General features: G+C 37.1%; 1 protein-coding gene across 6 annotated transcripts in view; it reads right to left on the bottom strand.

The window, feature by feature from the left end:
* Nucleotides 1–24040, bottom strand: part of SCAPER (S-phase cyclin A associated protein in the ER) — a 616772-nt gene that overhangs the window by 87295 nt on the left and 505437 nt on the right. For all 6 annotated transcript variants that reach the window (XM_004468178.4, XM_004468179.4, XM_071214311.1 and 3 more), the window contains one exon: nt 15044–15167. In XM_004468178.4, the coding sequence (XP_004468235.1) occupies nt 15044–15167 (124 nt within the window). The remainder of the gene's footprint in view (nt 1–15043; nt 15168–24040) is intronic.

The raw sequence follows: 24040 nt of genomic DNA, 5'->3' as shown, positions 1-24040 counted from the left end.
AGGTAGCACCAGGAACTGATCCTTGGGCCTTTTAGAGTGGGAGAGAGGTGCTCAATCTCTCGCACCACCTCAGCTCCCTGATCTGCTGCATCTCTTATTGTCTTTCCTCTGTCTCTCTTTTTGTTGCGTCATCTTGCTGTGCCAGCACTCCTGTGCAGGTCAGCATTCCTGCGTGGGCCAGCACTCTGCATGGGCTAGCTCTCTGCTTGGGCCAGCTTGCCTTTCCAAGAATCGAACCTTGGATGTCCCATATGGTAGATGGGAGCCCAATTGCTTGAGCCACATCTGCTTCCTCTGATATATTTATTATTATACCCATGATGCAAATGAAAAACAGCCTCAGAGTGGTTAAGCAGCTTATGTAAGATTATTGTCAGTAAACAATGAAGCAACTTCTCAAATTCAGGACACCTGGCTCCATGTTTAGTGACTTACCTTAATACCACCTGTATCTTTTCTGGTAGGAGGCTGAACTAGTTAATTTCTAAGACCTCTATTAACTCTCAGATGCTATGATTTTGTAAGTTTTTATTTATGACAATAAAGTTATCTAAGTAACCTCATCTATCTGGAATATAGGCTACAATCAGGAAACAAAAAATAATGAAAAATTAGGTGGGAGCAGGTGTATTGATGACAGTGGAAAAAAGATCACTAGTAGTTAAGCAATGAAAGATGAGGTAAAAATAAATGAAGGCATCATTATATAATCATAATAATGTTAGAGGGAGGGCTTTGAAGAACTAAGAAAATTAGCAACTCTCAGAGTTAAGAAGGCTCCATGGTCATTAACTGGTTAATTCCAAACAATATAAGGATTTCAGGGATACCCTGATATAAGTCTGACATCCTCAGCCACTGGGTACTCACCAACTACTCAGGCCTTTCCAATTTTGGGCGGTTATATTTGTTATTTTGGTTTATCCAATGTCTGTCCCTGTCCTGTCTCTAGAGCCCCCTGCTTGACACACTGGTCATTGATCTTTTCTTTCTTCTGTGACATTCAGAACAGGATTGTTTCCCTTTCCCTAGAAGAATCATTCAGAAGTTTCAAAACAGCTCTCATGTATATTGAATCCCAGCTTCAGGTTACTCCTTCTTCTGCAGGAGGACTGTCATCTTCTTGTTCTGGACTCTATCCAACTACATATGACATCAGTTTTTTTACAACTCATGTCACACTCATAACATACCTAGTTCACTGTCACACAAAACCTCTAGGTCTTTCCCTCTAGTTCTGAATCTTTTCCACTGATCCAACAGTAAAGGTAGGTTACCACCACATCTAGATTATGTTTTTCAATCTAAATACCAGCCCACTGATAACTTTCTCCATCCTGATTCTCTCACTCCACAAGTCTGATTCCTTGTTTTGCAAATTACAAATTTGATATGCTTGCCTTCTAGGCCTCTGATCACTAGATTTTCATGGATACAAGGCTTAAGCCTCCAAAATTCTGAATGCACACAGCAAACAAAATGCCTGCACTGTGGGACACATCTAATCACAACAGCTTTCATTCTCTTTTAGAAACTCAACCACGCCATTTGTAAAATGGAAGCCCCTGGAGCTGTTGAGCTGGGGGCTGACCGGGTGTGAAAGGTGTGTGTATATGTCTATGTCCATGGGTGTACACAAGAAGGAAGGACAGATGATGAATATCTGTGAAGGCAAAACACGTGGCTTCCTATCATTTTAGTGAATAATTCCTAAATCAATTATTTTGGCATTTTATAGCAAACAATATCCCTTTTGCTCAAAGCTGCCATTCAGGATCCCATCAATAAATGAATACAGAAAAATCATCCTTAACTACAAGTGGCTCTTCCCTATCAAATCTTGTCCTCTTCCTATTTTTCCTAATCTCAGAAAATGGAACTACCATACATCCACCCAGGTTCAAAAGCCAGAAATCTTGATCTTCTTTACCCCACATATCCAATGATCAAGTCTGATTAATTCTACATCCTAAATATTTCCTTACCTCTCCATTTTATTTGCATCCTCATAATCCAAGTCACCATCACCCTTCTCTCAGACTGTTAGGACAAATCTTCTAATTGGTCTTTCTGCATCCATACCTGTCCCTTCTAATTCACTTTAGTTGCACCTATGATCCTATATGGCATACTTCAGTTGCATGCTCCTATATTTAAGAGTAAAGTCTCAAATCGTTACCTTAGCCAACAGTGCTGCATCCTCTGACTGCTATCTAACTCACCTGCCTAAATTGACCCATTTCACATCTTGTTCACTAAGATCTAGCCTCAATGGCCTTACTAGTTCATTAAACTCAATAAACTCTTTTCAATGTCAGAGTTATCTCTGGTTAGATCAGTAACTACTTCTGTTTTTTTGCCTAGTCAAAACATACTCAGGCTTTAGGGTTCAGGTTAAACAGTACTTCTTCAGAGAAACCTTTCTTCACTCTCCTGAGTTGATCAGGCCCCCTGTTCATGCTCTCCTAGCACCCTGTACTACTCTGTAGCAGAGATCACATTAGTGATCACACAATTAATTGCATAACGACTATTTCTCTTACTTTCTAGAATAGCAGCTCTATGAGAATTAAGACAAATATATTTCATTCACTTCTAATGCCCAGTGTATAGTTCCTTAAACACTGTAAGTGCTTAAAATATTTTTTGAAAGAAAATTCTATGATTTGTCAGTTGTCCTCATTTGAGAAACTGAGTTTCAAAGAAGTAAATTTTTCAAAATTATGTTATAATTTATAAGTTTAAATTATAGCTCTGGAGTTAAAATTGAACCCTAGTAGTTTGATTCCAGAGCCTGAGCTATATTGTCTTTCAAAGAATAAAAGAAATTTTTCAAGATGCATCTTCCCTCTTGATCTTTTTAAAGAATCAAGTATTTTCAAATTATTTAATTTCTGGCTCATCTGAGTTCTAGTTGGGTGAGATTATATGTATTTTAACTTTTATTTTAAAATAATTTTTGATTTACAGGGAAGTACAAACAAACAAGAAAAGTACAGAGTAGTCCTGTATACCCTTCACTCAGTTTTCTTCCAATGGTTACATTTTATATAACAATATGAACAAGGTTGGATGGTATCTGCCCCAAATTTATGTCCACCTGGGATTTCAGAATGTGAAGTTATTTGGAAATAAGGTCTTTGCAGTTGTAATTAGTTAAATTAAGATCAGTTCATACTGGATCAGGGCAGACCCTAAATGCCTATGACTGGTCTAAGAAGGCCATGTGAAGACACACAGAAGAAAGAAGATGTGATGATGGAGGCAGAAATTGGAGTGATGCAGTATAAGCCAAGGAACACCAAGGTTTGCTGGCAAACACCAGAAGGTAGGAAGAGGCAAGGAAGGTGCTTCCCCTAGAGCCTTCAGAGGGAACGTGGCCCTGCTGACACCTTGATTTCAGACTTCAAACCTCCAGAAGAGTGAGAGAATAAATATCTATTGTTTAAAGTCATCAAGTTTGTAGTAATTTGCTATGACAGCCATAGGAAACTAAAACACATATGTGTTTAGATTTATGCCAACTTATCGCAAAGTAAATTGGTGTAACCACCATCATCACAATTAAGATGCAGAAATTGGGAAGCGGATGTGGCTCAACTGATATGTCCGCCTACAACATAGGAGGTTCATGGTTCAAACCCAGGGCCTCCTGACCTGTGTGGTGAGCTGGCCCACGTGCAGTGCTGCCACGTGCAAGGAGTGCCATGCCATGCAGGGGTGTCCCCTGAGTAGGGGATTCCTACACACAAGGAGTGAACCCTACAAGGAGAGCTGCCCCATGCAAAAAAAGTGCAGCCTACCCAGGAGAGGCAGGTACACATGGAGAGCTGATGCAGCAAGATGACACAACAAAAAGAGACACAGGTTCCTGGTGCTGCCGAGAATGCCAGCAGACACAGAAGAACACAAAGCAAGTGGACACAAGAGAGCAGACCACTGGGGTGAGGGCGGGGGGAATAAAATAAATAAATCTTTAAAAAAAAAAAAAAGACAAATGTATAAAATGTTATCATGAGTCAGTGGTTTTGGACTCATAATATATAAATATGTAATTTTTGACAAGAAATACCTAAAGGTTGGGGAATGAAAGAGTACAGGAACATAGTTTAGGTATGCTATTGAAGTTAAGTTGGTACCAAAGCAAACAAAATTGTTATAGATTTAGGATATTAAATTTAAGTTCCATGGTAACCACAAAGAAAGTGTTAGAGAATATGCAAACTCATAAAGACAGAAAGTATAGTACAGGTTACCAGGGGTGAGGGGAAGGGGAAAGGGGAGTTAATGCAAAATGAGTGTAGGGTTTCTATTTTGAGGTGAAGGGAAATTTCTAGTATTGGTGGGAAGTTAGGAAGGTAGCAGAGTGGCTCGAAAAAATGGATATAAAAGCATAAGGAGGTGGTGCAGTCTTTAGCCCCCTATCTTCTCACTTCAATTCAATTGGTGTCTTTACATTGCTGCTTTTGGAGAGAGTACTTTTTCCCTCTAAATCTAGGGCAAAAATAAAACGCCACTCAGCTTACAATACCAAAAGACAAAAGGACCTTTTGCATGTAAACAAAAGCCCATTTCTCCCAACTTTTATTCTGAAAAATGTCAAATCTTCAGAAAAGAAAGAATAGTATACTATGAATCCATATACTCTTCACCTAGGTCCACCAATTGATAACATTTTGCCACATTTACAAAAGCACATAAAAAAATAAGTTTTACTGTAATCTATACTTATTTACAGGTACACTTTAATGAGTTTTGAAAAATATATGTACCTATGTAACATTTTTATCACCCTTAAAAGTTCCCTTTTGTGCCCTTATGAAATCAATCTTTCCTCCACCCCTGGCCCCAGACAACTGCTGATCTGTTTTCTGTCATTATAGATTACTTTGTATTTTCTACAACCTCAAATAACTGGAATCATACAATAGGTCGATTTTGAATCTTTTTTTACCCACTTTTGAATAGTGGTTTGAAGATTCATCTATATTGTTGAATTTATCAGTAGTTCATTCCTTTTTATTGCTAAGTGTTATTCCATTGATGGATATACCACAATTTGTATAGCAATTTACCCATTGATGCATATGTGTATTGTTTAAGGATTTTAGTTATTTATGAATAAAGCTGGTAAGATCATTGTTGTACAAGTCTTTTTGTAGAAAATTGTATTTATTTTTCTTGGTAAATACCTAAGAGTGGAATTCCTAGCATGTAGGGTAGTTTTTAAGAAATTGCCAAGCTAAAAGCACGCTTTTTAAAATGCAGGAAATCTGTTAAACTATATTGTCAAGATTAAAAAAGAAAGCCAGTTAGCTTTCAAGGAACACAACTACATACTGAAGTGTGGTCTATATTAAACCTTTCATTTGCCACAGTCAGAGGTGTTAATGAGACCTAATATTGCTGCCTTATCCTTTCTAAACAGACTGCTTTCACAGGTGAGAATGAACTGAGCAAGAGCCAACTGTAAAGAATGGTTTAAGTCCAGTCTCCACATCTCATAAAACCCCATGAGAAGTGGGAAAGGGCACAGAAACAAGAACTTGGCTGTAAGTATGACCATATTAATGGCTGGTATTACTGTTCTCTTTCCTTTATTGGAAAATCCAGAAGGACTCTGGGTTAATGTCTTGCTCTGTCCAAATATAAGCATAACATTGGGATGTAAGCTCCAGGAGGGCAGGCAGAGAAACCGCATTATTATAAGTTACTAGGAAAGGCCTTCAACAGGGTGTCTCTCTATTAACCTTTCTAATTTCTATCTGCCCACCCCCTCATACCTGATCCACTTGTGTTCTCTTTTCCTTTCCATTCCATTTCCTTCCTCAGGCCCCCTTTTATCTTGTTCTCTTCCTGTCTACCTTTTATTCTCTCTTCCATTCTCTCATCTCTCTGCCTTATGAGTATGTGCATACCTGTGTATATGTATGTTTTACTCTGGTAAGGCTGCTGACCCAAAAATGCCAGAAATGGGTTGGCTTTTATAATGGGAAATGTTTTCAGGTAAAAGCTTACAGGTCCAATACTGTGAAAATCAAGGCATCATCAGAGATGCTGTCTCACCAAAGTTGACTAATGGCAGATCCTGGGTTCTTGCCATATGACAATGTAAGATGGTGGCCAATCTCTGGAGTTTTCTCTCTCACATGGTAGTTAAAATGGCAGTTTCCTTTCTCGGTGTGTTTCTGCTTCCACTTCTGTTTATATAATATCCCACCAAAAGGACGGAGACCCAACCTGGGTAACGCCTCACTGATGTAGTCTAATCAAAGGCCTCAAAGCAATCTAAACAAGTGATCTAATCAAAGGGTTCCTTAATGCAATCAAAGGATCCTATCTACACTGTGTTTTCAGGCACAGGAATGGGTTAGCTTTAGAACACAGTTTTCTGGGGTCCTTAAAAGACAAACCAAGATAGTGTATATCTCTTATCCTTGCTAGTTTTTATTATCTTAGGCTTTTTTTCCAAGTCTCTCTTCCTTCTCCCAAACAGCAGCTACCAAACTGTGTACCACAGACTTGTTAGACATAAAGGGATAGACCTATTCCCTTGCATTGCTGATGATGGCCTTTGTGTCTTTTATTTGTAGTGCTCTTTTCCCTACAGCTAGAACATGAACTTTCTAATACAGGTACAGGACACCTAGGTTTCAGAGTACCTCTCTACAAAAGATATCCTACCTGGGGACTGGGTTTGCCCATTTTCCTGAACCTCTATGGTAAACAACACCATAGTGTTGTGCTCAAATTGGCACAATGTACATTGAAGAGCTGTCATCCCTTTTGAAGAATGTTCATGACAAGAGTCAAATAACTGTTTCAAAATTTCTTCTGCAAAGGTTTTAGGTGTGTTTCAAGTATATATCTATCAGCATATAGTCTATAATTAAAGTTCACTTTACTAAGAACAATAATTTCTCTAATAAGGTAACCTTTTAAAGTTCAAGGCCCATATTTAAGCCTTGATAAATAAGGCTTAGTAATTAAGTAGCTTCAGCTACTGAGGTCAATGCATGTCGCTGATTGAAATCATGTAACTCTTATCAACTCATTTCAGATTTCTAGAACTTTTTATTTCTGTATGTCTCTAAGACATATATGTATGTTTATGAGCAGATATAATCTCAAACTTTAGAATAGTTTCAAGTATAGTTAAAGAACTTTTTTCCTGAATGTTGTGAGAATAAGTTGCTTGCATTATGTCCCATCACCACCGAATACTTTTGTGTATATTCCCAACAGTGACATTCCACATAACCACAACATATCCATCAAAATCTGGAGATTATTACTGATTCTTTGACTATGATCTAATCTAGATCTAATCCTTCTGGATTCACCAATTGTCTCAATAATGATCCAGTTCAGAATCATATTGCATTTAGTTGGCATGTCTCTTTAGTCTTCTCTAGTCTAGGAAAATTCCTCAGTGGCAACTTGAACTTTTGATTTTCAGACTTGGGAGATTATACTTTATATTGAAATTGTCCCATAATTTGGCAATATCTGATATTTCCCCATGATTAGATTCAAATTATGAATCTCTGGCAATAATACTACAGAAGTGATGCTGTATTCTTCTCATTACTTCTATCAGGTGGCAGATGATACTGATGTGTTGAAAGACTAATGATGCTAACTTTGTCCACTTGATAAGGTGGTAGATGTCAGTTTTTTTGTTTTTGTCTTTATTTTTTTAATGTTACATTAAAAAAAAATGAGGTCCCCATATATCCCCCACCCCCCTCACCCCACTCTTCCGCCCATAACTACAACCTCCTCCATCATCATGAGATATTCATTGCATTTGGTGAATACATCTCTGAGCACCACTGCACCTCATGGCCAATGGTCCACACCATAGCCCACACTCTCCCACAGTCCACCCAGTGGACCATGGGAGGACATACAGTGTCTGGTAACTGTCCCTGCAGCATCACCCAGGACAACTCCAACCCCCGAAAATGCCCCCACATCGCATCTCTTCCTCCCACTCCCTACCCCCAGCAGCCACCATGACCACTTTCTCCACACCAATGCCACACTGTATTGTTCACTGTAGAGTTACTCTTTCACTTTACAATTAGATACCATGTAGGGGGGTACTTTAAAACTATGTAAACATCATGTTCCTCAAAAAACTTTCATTCTTCTTGGAAATGGGTGCGGCACAAATATTTTATAAACAAAATAAACATTTTCTTTTATTGTTAAAAAATGGCAGAAAGATACTTGGAACAGATTTGAGACACAGATCTTCCTGCTTCAACTGACAGATTAATTACCATTTTTACCTATTTAAAATGCAAGCCATTATTTTCTAGAATGTAGCAGCACAGTAAGTAGATTTTTCCTTTCACATTTGATACATGATAGACAAGTAAGCTTCCTTAGGACATGAGCTAAGGCAAGAGTCATCTTCACCGAAAGTGTCCTTCATGAGTTAATTCTTGGTTCAGTCTCCAGTCAGAGCTCTCATTAGTAAACTCAGCCCTCTTTTCCCTGCCTTTACTTAGGCTGTATGTAACCTTCGCTGAGGCTGATTTTTTTCTCTCACTCTTTTCATAGTTGATAATTAATTTCTCTTCAGGTCTTAGGTAAGATATCACCTCCTCTAGGACCCCTGCAAGTCTCTGCACCTTGTCTTGACTATTCATTAATTTTGTCCATTAATTCTTGCATATACTGACTGATTCTCTCCTGCAATGATCATAATTATGGTGTTTGCCTAATAGAGATTTTCTCTTTTCAGCATTCCTTTTCATTTATTAATTCATCCAGTGAGTTTCCTATTTCAGTTATTTTATTTTTCAGTCCTAGAAATTCCATTTGGTTCTTTGTTATCTTCCTTTCTCTCTGCTAAGGTTTTCATTCATGGTGAGCATATTTTCCTTTATGTCATTGATCTAGGAATAACAGGTCTTCTAATATCCTTGCCTGCTAATTCTAACATCTGTGTGATCTCAGGGTCAGTTTTCATTAATTTTTTTTTCTTGAGAATGGGTCACATTATCCTTTTCTTTGTATGTTGAGCAAATTCAGACATTATGAATTGTATGTTGTAGAGACTGTGATTTCTGTTATATTTCACTGACAAGTTAAAAAAAAAATTAAGTAGGCATTTTCTATTGAAGTAAAACTGCCTTTTTGGCAGTTCAGTTCTTTTGTCTTAGCGGAGGCACTTAGAGTCTTTCCTGTACATGCATGGTTCAAGGGTCATCCACATATTTATTAACAATTATAGGCTCCTCCTTTCTGGCTCTGTCCTTTCTGAATATCCCTCTCAGTTTTTAGCAATTGTCTCTGTCCTAAACTCTGTCCTCTGGTTCTTCAGATCAGAAAGACTAAACTCTACTGAAGTTTTAGCCACTCCATGTAGCATCAATTGTGGCCTGCTTTTGGGCTAAATGCTACGAAACTAGCAAATTTATCCAATGCTTTTCCCTTCTTCCAAGTATTTATTCCCATCCAGAATCTGCCTGCTTTAATCACTCTGCAATATGAGTCCAATATCATCAGGTATTTGTTTTTTATAATTTAACCAGCATTTATATTTATTATCTGCAAGAGCTTATTAAGCCATACTGGAAACAGAACTGAATCATCTGTATGATACCGATTATTTGGAATTAAAGATTCACTTTAAGGCCTAGTAAATTTTCTATGTGTACGTATAAAGATTGCATATTTTCTACTGTGGTATTAGGGTTTTATCTATATGCATTAAACCAAGCTTAACTGTTTTAGTCAAACCTTTTACAACTTTAGTAATTTTTTGCTTTACCTATCAATATTTGAAAGCGCTATGCTGAAATCTCCACTATGATGGTGGATGTGCCAATTTCTGTCTCAAGAAGGCAATTAATGACTTCAGGCAATAATGATGATGGTGACAACGCCATTTCATCTGAGTGAAGTTAAAGGGAAATAAGAGTTATAATCTGACCCACATTCCTTTCTTGGTTGAATTCTCAATGTAGCTCTGAGAGTAAAACTCCACACCAGTTACAACATCCCTTATCTGGACTCATCAAATTTAAATTAGCTATGCAACATGTGATTGAGAGGGAAGAAGGCTAGGTTGGGGTTTAGAAGACCTGACTTTGAATCCCAGTTCTATTGGTAATGGGATATATAACATTTTGCAAGTAACCCCATCCCAAGGATAGGGGATGTTCCTATCCTTGCCTCTTTGAATTCCATTGACCTCATTGGTAATTAAGTGGACCTGATTACAGCATTGGATAATGGTGAATGCCTTCACTCTGGTTCTGTTATCTCTGTGTCAATAAGGCATATATGGCATATTAGAACACAGAGTTCACATTTTTGATAAAGAGTGAGGTATTTTTGATAAAGGGTGAGGTATCTTTGATAGGTTGAGGTACTGTCACACAGTGAGGAAAGAAGGAAGCAAGATGAAACTGATATCAAGAAGAATACCGTCACCTGTAGAATATTGAAGGATTTCTGCTCCCATGTAATTAACTATAGAGTCCATGTTCTGGCTCCTCAGTACAAAGATAATAGTGTGGTGAATGGCCAGTCCCATTTCTCTGTTACTATAATGAAAAGCAAATAGGCATCTGGATGGCTCTACACATGACTCAGTGAAAAACAATCCCCTTGCTGATACAGGTTGCACTGAGATTTTTTCTTGGTATTCAGGACTTTTTTTTATCACCTTTTGAAGAGCTCCCTAACAGCGTCTTTGATCCAATAGTATCATATCAATTATTAAGGTTTGTACATCACTTTTCAATTAACAATCTCCTTGGTCCCAGAAAACACAAACACACAATTTATAAGTGTATACTTTAAATATTTCATGAAGAACAGGTCACTATGAATTAAAAATAAGACTACTAATAAATACTTAATGCCTTCTGCAACACAATGAAGCATCAAGAAATTATATTTTAATTAAATGCTTCTTTAGTATATCCTAAGCAACTGACAATATTAAACATGTATAGACAAGAAATTAAAGTCATAAAAATGTTGGTTTGTTTCATCAGCTCAATAAAGTAAGGAGACGTCAATTTAGTTTATAGGAAAGGAAGCTTTGGAGAGAGACAGAAGAGACAAGAATCAAGGTCATCATTCTGCTACTAGGTAGCTGTGTGATCCCTTTTCCATATCTCAATATGCTCATTTGTACTAGTTAGATCTTGTCCAACATTAAAATTCTATTCATCTATTTTTACTACATGGAGTATTACCATAATGGGTCTTTTTTTATTACCTTCCAATATGCATATCTGGTCTCCCCAGGTAGACATCTTGAGCCTTGAGACCCACTATCATTTACACTGGAATGATCTCAGCACAAGAAGATGCTTAACAATTACTTACTGAGAAAAGGATGAAATCTACTTTACCATTTTTAAAAGTTTTCAGGCTTCTTTGAAGATAAAAGATCTGTGTTAGACTTCCTTCCTAGAGGAGGCCTGTCTAGATGAGCTATTTTTCAGGGTTCCAAATAAATTCCCCAAGAGCTTATCCTAAAATTCCTACTCTGCATCTGCACTGCAAGAAAAAGTATTCTAAGAAGAGCTACATTCCTTTACAGTGCCACATGTGCTAATTTATCTTTTGTAAATATTATAAACTCAGATTTGTTGAAGTTCCATCCATTGTCAAGGCATAGTCAAATCCAACTTCTTCCTCAAAGTCTTCCCAATGTTCCAAGTTAGAATCCATGAATCCACCCACTCAACTATTAAATATTTAACAAGCACTTACTATACGCAAGGCACTATTCTAGGTTTCTTGGATACTCTGTAGTTTTGATAACATTATAGAACTTCTCATAGTCTGTCTTTAATATTCATGTATACAATTTCTTCCCTCCTTAACTTTGGCCGTTAGAGTAAACAAACTGTCTAATTCACCTCTGTATGGTGCTTTGCACATAGTAACTGAAATGAAATACAAACATGCTAAAAACACACTCCATGTAGCTAATCTGAAGAAAAAGGTCTTCTAAACCATTTGGGGCCACTAAAGAACCAGAAAGGCTGAAATGCCTGATAATCAGGTTAAAAATTCTATCAGATTATAAATAGTTTCTTTTATGCTTCTTTGTATTCCTGCTGGAAAATGCTTTAATGAATATTTTCTATTCTTACTTAAAGAGCACTATCAAGTTAGTAGTTCATTTTTCAGTTACATGTATATCAAAGCCAGGGTGTATCTGTTAGCAAGAAAAATGGAATTTCCAGAAACATAAAAATCACCATCACCAGCTATCCCACTGCAAAGAAAAAAAAAAAAGCTGGAATATCTTCCTCTCCCCACTATTGGAAACACAGTCACAGCAGCATTAGAATTGACTAGAGAATAAAAAGTCTAAAAGGAACTGTAAAACCAAGCAGTGCCATGTATAAGGAGAAGGATAAAATGTATTTGGCTAACAAATATCTCAGGATCTCAGTTCCAAATAGAGCAAAATTCATAGAGCAGATTAAACACAGAATATGGTGACATTCATTGATTGAGAGATTGAGTGTTAAGAAACCCTGATGTCACAAGCAACAGAATATTATTCAGAGGAAGCTGGGGTCTTCAAAAAGAGGGAGAGAATCAAGCTACTTACAAGCTCCTGGCACATGCAAGCTCTTAATAAATGACAGTCATTATGAGTAGCTAAGTTCAGGTCAAATGTTCCTCCTTTGTGATATCCCAGGCCGAGCTACCCAATTCTTTCCCCTGTGTTCCCACAGTATTTTCTTCAGGCTGGCATCACACCATTTACTATATGTCATCTATGTCTGTTCCCACTCCTAAGCAGGGAGCTCCTGGAAGCAGGATTCGTATCCTATGTTTTTATGGAATTGGAACATAGTAGGCACTAAACCATTTTTAAACGAGAGAATAAATGAACTGCCTCAAATGATTTGTTGGAATAAGAATAGTCATTGACCAGGTGAGAGTGAAGAGAGTCTATAAGTTTTTTTTGCTCATTCCTTCACATTTCAAATGCTCTTCTCTTTCATTACTTGTTTCGTTCAAACTACATTAATGTCTCTTCTTCCATTATCAATACAGAGTAAGTTTCACAGAGTAAATTCTTTCAGATGATGCAACAAGGGATGGTGAGAGAGCATGGGATTCTGTTTTTGGTTTATTACTTCTAGTTTGAAGTAATGTTAAACTAACAGAAATGCTGCAAAAACAGTACAGAGTTCCCTTCACCCAGTGTCTCTTGCTGTTACTATCCCAGTTAATCATAGTACAATTATTGAAATCAGGAAATTAATATTGAACCAATAAAATGAACTATTCCAGAGACCTTATTTGAATATTCCAGTCTTCTTCCTGTCCTTTTCCCAGTCCACAAAACATTTAGTTGATGTGTCTCCTGAGATTCTTCTAATGTCTTACAGTTCCTTAGTCTTTCCTTGCCTTTCACAACAACGATACTTTGAAAAGTAAGTATTTCGTAGCACGTCTCACTTTGGGCTTGACAAATACAAGTTTGACTCTTGGCTCTGAGACTTTCTATGTAGCGTTAGGTAAGCTAACCTCTGGGACTCAAATTACCCACACTTGTAAAATGAGGATAATAATACTGACTTTATGAGGCTGTTTTGAAAATTAAATGAGGTAATATATAATCAAATGCCTGGGATATAAGGTCAATAAAAAACTTTAAGTCTTCTGTCCTGCTTTTCAACCATTTCTGATAGATTTTTTGCTCTTACCCATATTTTATTATTAAAATATCTTACCTATATTTTAATTCCTTTGATAACACCATATATAGTTTAGTCTTCTTTTGATGACTCAGTGTCATCCCTATAAGTAGCCATTGTTGTATTGTGTTACTGTTTTAGGTCTGTCTTTCTTTGTCCTCCCTGACTGCTGACCCTCTCATTGTCAGTATGCTTACATGTAAGAGCCTTATAATTCCCTTTCTGATTTTCAGGCTTATGATATGCTAGGATTCACTTATTTACTCATACATTTATTCAATGACTTACTAAAACCATCAAGTGCCAGGTCCTGTGTTAGGATGCTGGAGATAGTAGTAACTTATTTCCTGTTTTTGTTGATTTTATTGCTAATAGGGAAAATGGACAATAGTGAAGTAAATTGCTAATTGTGGAGTAAAATTCAATGTAATCAATTATATGAAAGCTTGTAAGGATGGAGAGGTCTAGAAGCACATAAGAAAAATGCCCAGTATGGATTTGAGGAGAGGGTCTGGTTAGGGATGGTTTCATGAAGAAGGTAACATTGTGGCTGCATTAATGCCTGCAGATTATGTAGAAATTAACCAGACAGAGGAGGGAAGAGAAAGAAAGGTATGTAGTTTAGGAAGAGTTATTAGAACTTTGTGCTGAGTAAAAGTAAGTAAGTTCTAAGGAATAAATCTCCTGTGTTGTAAACTTGCAGCTTGAGATCAATTTTGCACTAGCACCTCAGGGGCTTAGAAATTTCACCAGGAAACTTCTGGCCCCATGGCTCTGTTCTGGATACTGAAATTGACAGGTGTAAACATTTGGATATTATACTGTGCTTATCTCTTTCAATACCTGTGAGTTGAGGTAAATTTTAAGGCTAATCTGACTGCTTGTTCTGATTACAAATGTGTAGTGCCTTTGTCCCTTTCTGAAAGAAGAATTTCACTTAAAAAAAAATCTCAGTGGCTATCGAAAATCCTTTTCAAAATGACCCTTTTGGCTGAACTGGCAAAAAGAGGTTTTGAGGCTTTCCCAGCTTTCTTCCCTTTCACAGCACTCATTACTGTAGCCTCAGAGAGCTGGCTTTGGGTCCAGCTGATTCCAAAGCCCCAATCTAACTGTGTAAATTTGTGATCTTGGTAAGTTTACCAGTCTATTATCCATTAAGTATTGGAATTTAGGAGATAGAATTTTCAAACTATACAGAGGTTCCTCTGCCAGTTCCTATTTTATTCTCAATCTTCTTCATTTCTTTTCATCTGGAGAGTAAATCCAAATTCTTTCAGCTTTTCTACCCAGGAAATATTTCTCAAACTTTAACTGCTTCTAACTTAAGCAATAACAGTACATACCGTCAACTGGTGTATCAAGAGGTCCATTAAGAAGGTAATCTTGTTACTAAACAGAACATCTGTGCAGTTTTCTGAACAGTTATTGCAGGTGAGGTTGTAAACATTGATTGCATTGCAGACAGACCTAGTAGAAGGAGAAAAACACCATTTATAAAACCGAATAGCTCTTCTCTAAACATTTAAAAATTATAAAATGAATGGCATGAAAGCAACAGGCATGGGATGAAAACCACTCTAGAGAAGCCAAGTGAAGCAATCAGGTAAAGGAAATAAAAGGCATCCAAATTGCAAAGGAAGAAATAAAACTCTCCCTATTCACAGGTGACATGATCCTATATAGAGGATCTAAAAAAAATCTATAAGAAACCTGCTAGAGCTAATAAATAAATTTGGCAAAGTTATGTGGTATGAGGTCAGAGACACAAAAATCAGTGGTGCTTCTATACACCATCAATGCACAATCTGAAAAAGGAAATCAAGAAAACAATTCCATTTACAACAGCATCTAAAAGAATAAAATACCTAGGAATAAATTTAACCAAGGAGGTGAAAGATTTATATACTAAAGATTATAAAATATTGTTGAAAGAAATTAAAGAAGACTTAAATAAATGGAAAGATATCTTTTGTTCATGGATTGGAAGACTTAATACTATTAAGATGTTAATACTACCAAAAGTGCTCTACAAATTCAATGCAATCCCTACCAAAATTCCAGCAGCCTTTTTTTGAAGAAATAGAAAAGCTTATCCTCAAATTCATATGAATTGCAAGAGGCCCTGAATAGCTAAAACAATATTGAAAGAGAAGGTCAAAATTGGAGGATTCACACTTCCTGATTTCAAAACTTAGTACAAAGCTACAGTAATTAAAATACTGCAGGACTGGCATAAGGATAGACTTATAGACCAATGAATAAAATTCAGAATCCAGAGATAAATCCATATACAAATGGCCTGTTGATTTTCTCCAAAGGTGCCAAGTCCATTCAATGGTGACAGAAAAGCTTCAACAAATGGTGCTGGAATAGCTGGGAATCCATATACAAAAGAATGTATGCCGACGCCTACTTCTTACCTTACACAAAAATTAATTTAAAATGGATCAAAGATCTAAATATAAGAGTTAATACTATAAAACACTTAAAAGAAAACATAGGGCTATATCTTCAGGACCTGCTGGTAAACGATGGATTTTTAGATTTTACACCAAAAGCACAAGCAACAAAATAAAAAATAGACATCATCAAATGTAAAAAAATGTGTGCATCAAAGGACATTATGAAGAAAGTGAAAAGACAACCTACAAAATGGGACAACATATTTGGAAACCATTTATCTGATAAGGGTTTAACATATATCCAAAATATATAAAGAACTCACACAACTTGATAACAAAAAGACAAATGACCCAAATAAAGACTACTCCAAAGATCTGAATAGGCATTTCTCTAAAGAATATATTCAAATGGCCAATAGGTATATGAAAAGATGCTCAATATCATTAGCCGCTGGAGAATTGCAAATTAAAATTACAATGAAATACCAATTCACACCCACTAGGATGGTTATTATTAAAAAAAAAAAACCCAACAAAATGTAAAATAACAAGTGTTGACAAGGATGCAGAGAAATAAGAACCCTTATACATTATAGGTGAGAATGTAAAATAGTGCAGCCACTATGGAAAACAGTTTGGGGTCCTCAGAAAGTTAAACACAGAATTATTACATGGCCCAGCAATTCCATTCCTGTGTATAAAATTACTACACGATAAAGCAATTTCATTCCTGGTTTTGTACCCAAAAGAACCAACAGCAGGGACTCAGACAGATAGTTGCTCACCATTGTTCATCACAGGATTATTCACAATAGCCAAAAGGTGGAAGCAACCCAGATGAATGGATAAAGAAAATGTTGTACATCCATAGAATGGGATATTATTCAGTCATAAAAAGGAGTGAAGGGGAAGTGGACTTGGCCCAGTGGTTAGGGCGTCTGTCTACCACATGGGAGGTCTGCGGTTCAAACCCCGGGTCTCCTTGACCCATGTGGAGCTGGGCCACACAAAGTGCTGATGCATGCAAGGAGTGCTGGGCCATGCAGGGGTGTCCCCACGTAGGGGAGCCCCACATGCAAGGAGTGCGCCCCATATGGAGAGCTGCCCAGCGTGAAAGAAAGTGAAGCCTGCCCAGGAATGGCGCCGCACACATGGAGAGCTGACACCAACAGAAGTGGACAAAGACGAACACGCAGCAAATAGACACAGAGAACAGACAACTGGGGTGGGCGGGGTGGGGGGGAAGGGGAGATAAATAAATAAATAAATCTTAAAAAAAAAAAAAAAAAAGAAGTGAAGTGCTAGGCCATGCTACAACATGGATGAATCTGGAATACATCATGTTGAGTGAAATAAGCCATACATAAAAGGACAAATATATGATTCTTCTTCATAAAAAATACTTAGAATAAGCAAATTATGCAGAATATTAATAGTGGTTATTGGAGGGGGTGGAGGGGGAGAGGAATGGGGAACTATTGCTAAATGAGTTTGAGTTTGAGTTTGGAATGATACAGATAGTCGAGAAATAGATAGCAGTAAAAGTTACAATTCAGGGGTATTTAGTACATTAACAGTGTTGTGCAACTACCACCTCTAACTAGTTCTGCAACATTTTCATAACTCTAAATTAAACCCTGTACCCATTTTAGCAGTTTCTCCTTATTCACTGCACCTGCAAGTTCCTGGCAACCACCAATCTACGTTCTGTCTCTATGAATTTACATATTCTGGATATTTCACATAAATGGAATAATTTTGTTTTTGGCTTTTCTCAGCATAATGTTTTCAAGATTCATCATGTCATAGCATGGATTCATTCCTTTATATGGCTGAATAATATTCCATTTTATGAATACACCATAAATTGTGTATCCAGTATCTGTTGGTGAACATTTAAGCTACTTCCCTTTTTTTGTTTTTTTTGTGAATAATGCTGTGATGAACATGCCTGTTCAGTTGTCAGTTCTTTTGGGTATTTACATACCTAGGAGTGGAATTACTAAGTCACATTCTATATTTAACTTTTTGAGGAACTGCCCAATATTTTAAATTCCTACCAACAAGGGCTCCAATTCTCCACATCCACAACAACAATTGTTATTTTCTATTTTAAAAATTATTATTAAGCCATCCTAGTTGGTATGAAGTTGTATTTCATGGTTTTGCTTTGCATTTCCCTAATGACTATTGATGCTGAGTATCTCTTCATGTACTTGTTGGCAATTTGTATATCTTCTTTGGAAAAATGTCTAATCAAGTTCTTTGCCCATTTTTAAATGTTTGTCTTTTGGCTGTTGATTGTTAGTTCTTTACATATTCTAGATGCAAAGTTCCTTATCATATATATTATTTGCAAATTATTTTCTCCCATTCTGTGCATTAACTTTTCACTTTGACGGTGTCCTTTGAAGTACTTAAGATTTAAATTTTGATTAAGTCTAGTCAATGTATTTTTTCCTTTTCTTGCTTATGCTTTTGGTGTCATATCTAAGAATCCTTAGTCAATCCAAGGTCATGGAATTTACCCCTATGTTTCCTTCTAAGAGTTTTATGTTTCTTTCTCCTTATGTTAAGGTCATTGATCTATTTCGAGTTAAGTTGTGTATATGGTATGAAAGAAGGGGCCAACTTCATTTTTTTCCTGCATGTAGCTATATAGCTGTCCAAGCACAATTTATTGAAGGGATTATTCTTTCCCATTGAATGGTCTTGGCACCCCTGCTGAAAATCAACTGGCTACAGATGTATGAGTTTTACTTTCATGGGAAGTATACATCTTTTACTTATTTTTAAAATTAATTAATTAATTTCCATATAATCCACTCCCCACCCCCACCACATCATTTTTGTAAATTGTATTTTTTGAAGATATATACATTACATAGAAAATGTTACATGAAAAAATATAAAGGTTCCCATATATCCGCCCCCCAGCCCACTCCTCCCATACCAACAACCTCCCCCATCATTGTGGCACACTCATCGAACACATTTTGGGGCACTGCTGCACTACATGGGTAATAGTTTACACTCTCCCCCAGTACATTCAGTGGGTTATGGGAGGATATATAAAGTATAGCATCTGACCCTGCAATATCATTTAGGACAACTCAAAATCCCAAAAATGCCACCACATCACATCTCTTCTTCCCTCTCCCTGCCCTCAGCAACTACTGTGGCCACTTTCTCCACCTTGATGCTAAAATTTCTTCTACTACTCGTCACAATAGTTTTATAGTAGAATGTCAGTATTTTATTCCCATTTTATTTTATTCCTCCATATTTTATTCCTCCATTCTGTGGACCCTGGGGTGGTGATGTCCTCTCCACCTCTAGATCAAGAAGGGGCTTAGATTCCACATGGATGATGGATGCAATTCCTCTGCTTACAGTTGTAGGCACTCTTGATTCCCTGGTGTGGTGGTTGACCATCTTCACTTTCCTGTTAGCTGACTTGGGTAAGATCAACGAACCAGAGAGTAGGAGTTGCCACTCTGCTAAAGCTCAGGGTCCAGCTGGCACATGGGCAGTCCAGAGATTCAAGTCTCCTGAGTATGGACCATCCCTAGCACCAACCACCGGCTCAGTAAAAGTGACAGAAGAGGCATGTGTGGAAAGTCACATCTGAGTCCGGCTCCACCACACTCAGGAGCACAAATTTCAAAGTAGGGCCCTCTGACATGGCATTTACTTATTGATTTATAAGGATTCTTGTAGATTATAAATAAAACAAAGGCATAATACATGTTGCAAATATTTTTTTCTGGTTTATTTTTTGCCTTTCACTTTATATTATTTTCAGGTTTTTAAATTATTGAAGTTACTTTTATGTACTCTAACAATTTTTGTGGTTTTTTCTTTTCTCCTTATTTCCTCTTATGTATAAACAGTTCTTCCACACTATGAAAAAACATATTATTTGCATTACTTTCTAGCCATTTGTAGTTGTTTTTTCCTTCAATTATCACTGTATGTGATAGTTTTATGGTTTTATATTTTACTACCATTCATTTAAAATTTATTTATTTTGAAGATTTATCCCTACCTCCCCATTGTTTGCATTTGCCGTCTGCTTTGTGTTTATTCGTTGTGTGCTCATCTTTTTTTTTTTTTAGGAGGCACCAGGAACCGAACCTGGGACCTCCCATGTGGGAGGGAGGTATCCAATCGTTTGAGCCACCTCCACTCCCTGCTTGTTGTGTCTCTCATTGTGTTTCCTCAATGTGTCTCTTTGTTGTGTCATTTCGTGTCAGCTTGCCATGCCAGCCTGTCATATCAGGTCTCTGTCTTGCTCATCTTCTTTAGGAGGCACCGGGAACCGAACTTGGGACCTCACATGTAATATGCAGACACCCAATCGCTTGAGCCATATCCGCTTCCCTTAAAATTTATTTTGGTATGTGGAGTGAGGAAGGAATCTAAATTTATTTCCCCCCCAAGAGGTTATCAAATAATTCATTATTTCTCCAGTGATTTGAAATGTTCCCTTTATAGCTGTATACAGGATATATTCCCTGGTTTCAAAGTCTAATTGTTAACTCAGTCTTGCTTTGTGCCAATATCACATAGGTTTATTTACTGTAGCTTTAGAGCAGGTTTTAATATATATAATTGTAGATCTCTAAAGGCTTTTAAAAAATATATGGGTGTACTACATCTTGAATAATGTGTGGAACCTTTTAACTTCTTTAATTGTATCCTATTTTCCCTTTGGTCTTGATCTACTATTCTGATCTATATTTTCTGTGGTCTTGAATTTGGGTTTCTATTTTTCTGTTTTCTTCTATATAATTTGTCTCAAATCTTTTGGGAACTATCATGAGGTATAAATAAAAATGCAAATAAAAAAGCAAATACTTGATGCCCTTTGTTTAGCATTAAAGAAAAATCATTTACTGATAAAATGTGGAATATGCACCTATATAATCTTATGCTCACAAAACTCTCACAAAGAAACCACTTTCTGATGAAAAAATAAAGAAAGAGAGAGGAAACAAAAAATCTCAGGGTCAGGAAAAACTTGTCCACTCAGTAAAACCTGTTTGAAAGACAACCTCTATTTGAAGAGCACCTGCCTTAGAAAGATCACTTCTTTGAACCCAGCCTGGGTGGTCTGCTCAAGCAGCTTTCCTGTAATTTAAAACTCAAATGACTAGAAGCACTTTTTAACATCAAACAGAAAGCCCCAGATTTTAAAAGTATCTTCTGAGAAGACATTAAAATCTTACTACCTATTCTGTCAAAAGTACACTGTAGTTGGGTTTCCGATAGTCTTTCTGCTCCAAACAAACATGAGTCTACAAGTGAATCTGGTGTCAGTAAGTCTTTTCACTGCAAATATTTCCTCTGAAAACCACAGGACAGAAACAGCATCAGAAAACCGGGTCTTTTGGCAATAAGTATGGGAACATATTTACATACAAAAAGACAGTAATAAAATACAAGTGTAGTGTATACCTAAGATATCACGAAATAATAAAAAAGAAAAGCCCCAGGTAGTTGCAGTCTGGGAAGATTTGATAATATAGCTTAGAAAGTACATCGTTTATATCCTTATGCAATTTACAGTGGTTAAGACTTTTCAAAAAACACTACTCATCAAAATCCATTGTCTTATACCAGTGTCAAGAGAGAAGCCATTTCAAAACAGCTAACATGGGCAATTTCACAAAACCTGTGTGGGGGACATTGGCCTTAAGTTTCTGCAGAGCAAAACTCTGTGCCAAGTAGGGGTAATAAATACTAGAGTTACAGAAATACAGTTGCAAAGAGAAACAGACTGTTCATCAATTACTCTTTTAGTCCTCATATAATAAAGGATTGGCCTGATGTGGACAAATGTAGAAAAGGGACAGATTCTTGTAAAACACTGACGATGTTTTGCAAATGATGTAGAATTAATTTGCAGAAAGAAGATTATCCAGACTGAATCAGACCACCCAGACCTTAAGTATTGCCAATTCCTTAGGAAAGGGGAAACTGAATATTAAAACCAGAGCCCCATTGAATATTATAATTTATGAAATGCCGTGGTTTGCATTAAGCATTTAATAAAAGGTATATAATTTATATGTATTTAGTCATTTTCAAATTATATATTATTAAAAGGTATTCCCTGAAACTAGAGAGTTCCAACTTTAGTTAGAATTCTAAAGTCCTAATTGGACTCTCCAAGTGAACCTCACAGAATGGAGACTGTGATCTAGGGCTGGTCCTGCAGTGGTGGTCCACCTGAAAGCTGCACGTGCTAATTTTATCTAAACGTTAAAAACTGAGATTTGCTGTGTCAAACTACTCTGAATTCTCTTCTGTTACATAGCTATACTGTTACTTCTGGGCAATTTGGCCCTGGGCTTCTGAGTCCTTTGACTAGTCCCTAGTAGTTTTTGATAATGTCCATACTATTTGGGAGAGTAAGAGGTTACAGGCTCATCATTTGGTTTCTGCACGAGACTGGAATCGGCCAGCCATCTGAAAAGCGCTGGTTTATTTGAATGAGAAATAAACCATAATTTGGCACTAGGGAAGAGTGTCAGTGCTACTGGTTTGGTCACTGTTTCTCGGCCCTTAGAATGAAGAGAACTAGGAAAACACACACACACATTTAAAGATTGTAGAGAGCCACCCGCTGTGAGACCTATCTACAGCCTCTCACAACAAGGCAGAGTTCACAAATCTGCCCTGTCATTTCCTTATTCTTCTCCTCCCTGCTTCTTTGTTCTCCCCCTCCCGCCACTACTCAGGTGACCACAGCAATACGCATGCGCACGGTGCGAAACTCCATAGACCCAGTGCGAACTGTCGGCCAATCCCCTCCTTGGACGTCTGCCACCCACAAGACCAGCCTATTACCTATGTACACGTTCCCTTCCCTCTCTATATATTCCCATGTTCTACCCCCAATAAACGAGACTAGATCAGAATCCTGTCTTGTCTCCATTCTTCTCGTCCCCTGCCCCACTCTGCTTCTTCCCACAGGTCCCTGGACTTGCCCCCGCCGGCTCGGGCAAAAGATGAAATATCTTCTGAGTTTATATTAATATTTTCAGATTCAAGTTCAGGACTAAGGTTTTAATATTTTCCCCTTATTTTCTTCTATATAACATCCCTCTTTCCTTTCTTCTGCACTGGGAATCCTGGTTCTCAAAGGCATAGAAGATAATAAAACTAGAATATTGAGAATTGCTTACTTTTATGCTACATTACAACTCATAATGGTTTCAGAATAACAATATCAGTAGTACTACCAACCAGTTGTGACAAGTGAAAATGGTTACAACTGGTTTTGGCAATTTTTTAGTAGTTGTGCTATCTACATTGTCAGAACATGTGGTCATTTTATACTATACTATACTCTCTGCTTTTTAACCCTCTTTAGTCTCAGGGCCATACATAACTACATATTTAATGTTCACTACCAGTCCTGTAGTTATTTACTAGTCTGAGGTCTGTTCTCTAGCAGATTCTTTAGAAAGGGCTTGTGGTAACAATATTCCCTGAGTTGTTGCATGTTGATTACAGTGTATCTGTGCCCTTTATGAGCGAAAGTAAGTTTTGATGGACAAAGTCCTTGGCACGTATCTTCTTTTCTAGAGTATATTAAAAATATTACTCCAGTTTTTTTCTGATGTAAAGCATTGCTATTGAAAAGTATGGTGGTTAATTTTCTTTCCCTTGAAAGTCATGTACTCTTTTTGTTCTTTCAACATATAATTTTTGTTATACAGTTAACTTTACTCTTTTTAATGTACAGTGGAAGAATTTTGACAAATGCATACAGTCCTGAAACCACCACTAACAATAAAGATAGAAAAGTTCCATCACTTCTCCAAATTCACCTGAGAGGCTCCTTGGTGGTGAACCCCTCTCCCAACACATGGCAATCATATTTATTTTCAATTGCTATAGTTTTATCTTTTTCAGAATGTCACATAA

Source organism: Dasypus novemcinctus, chromosome 3, assembly GCF_030445035.2.
Source record: "Dasypus novemcinctus isolate mDasNov1 chromosome 3, mDasNov1.1.hap2, whole genome shotgun sequence".
In the NCBI taxonomy this organism is placed as follows: Eukaryota; Metazoa; Chordata; class Mammalia; order Cingulata; family Dasypodidae; genus Dasypus; species Dasypus novemcinctus.
Note: the sequence above shows the minus strand (reverse complement) of the source record. Positions and strands in the feature narration are given on the sequence as shown.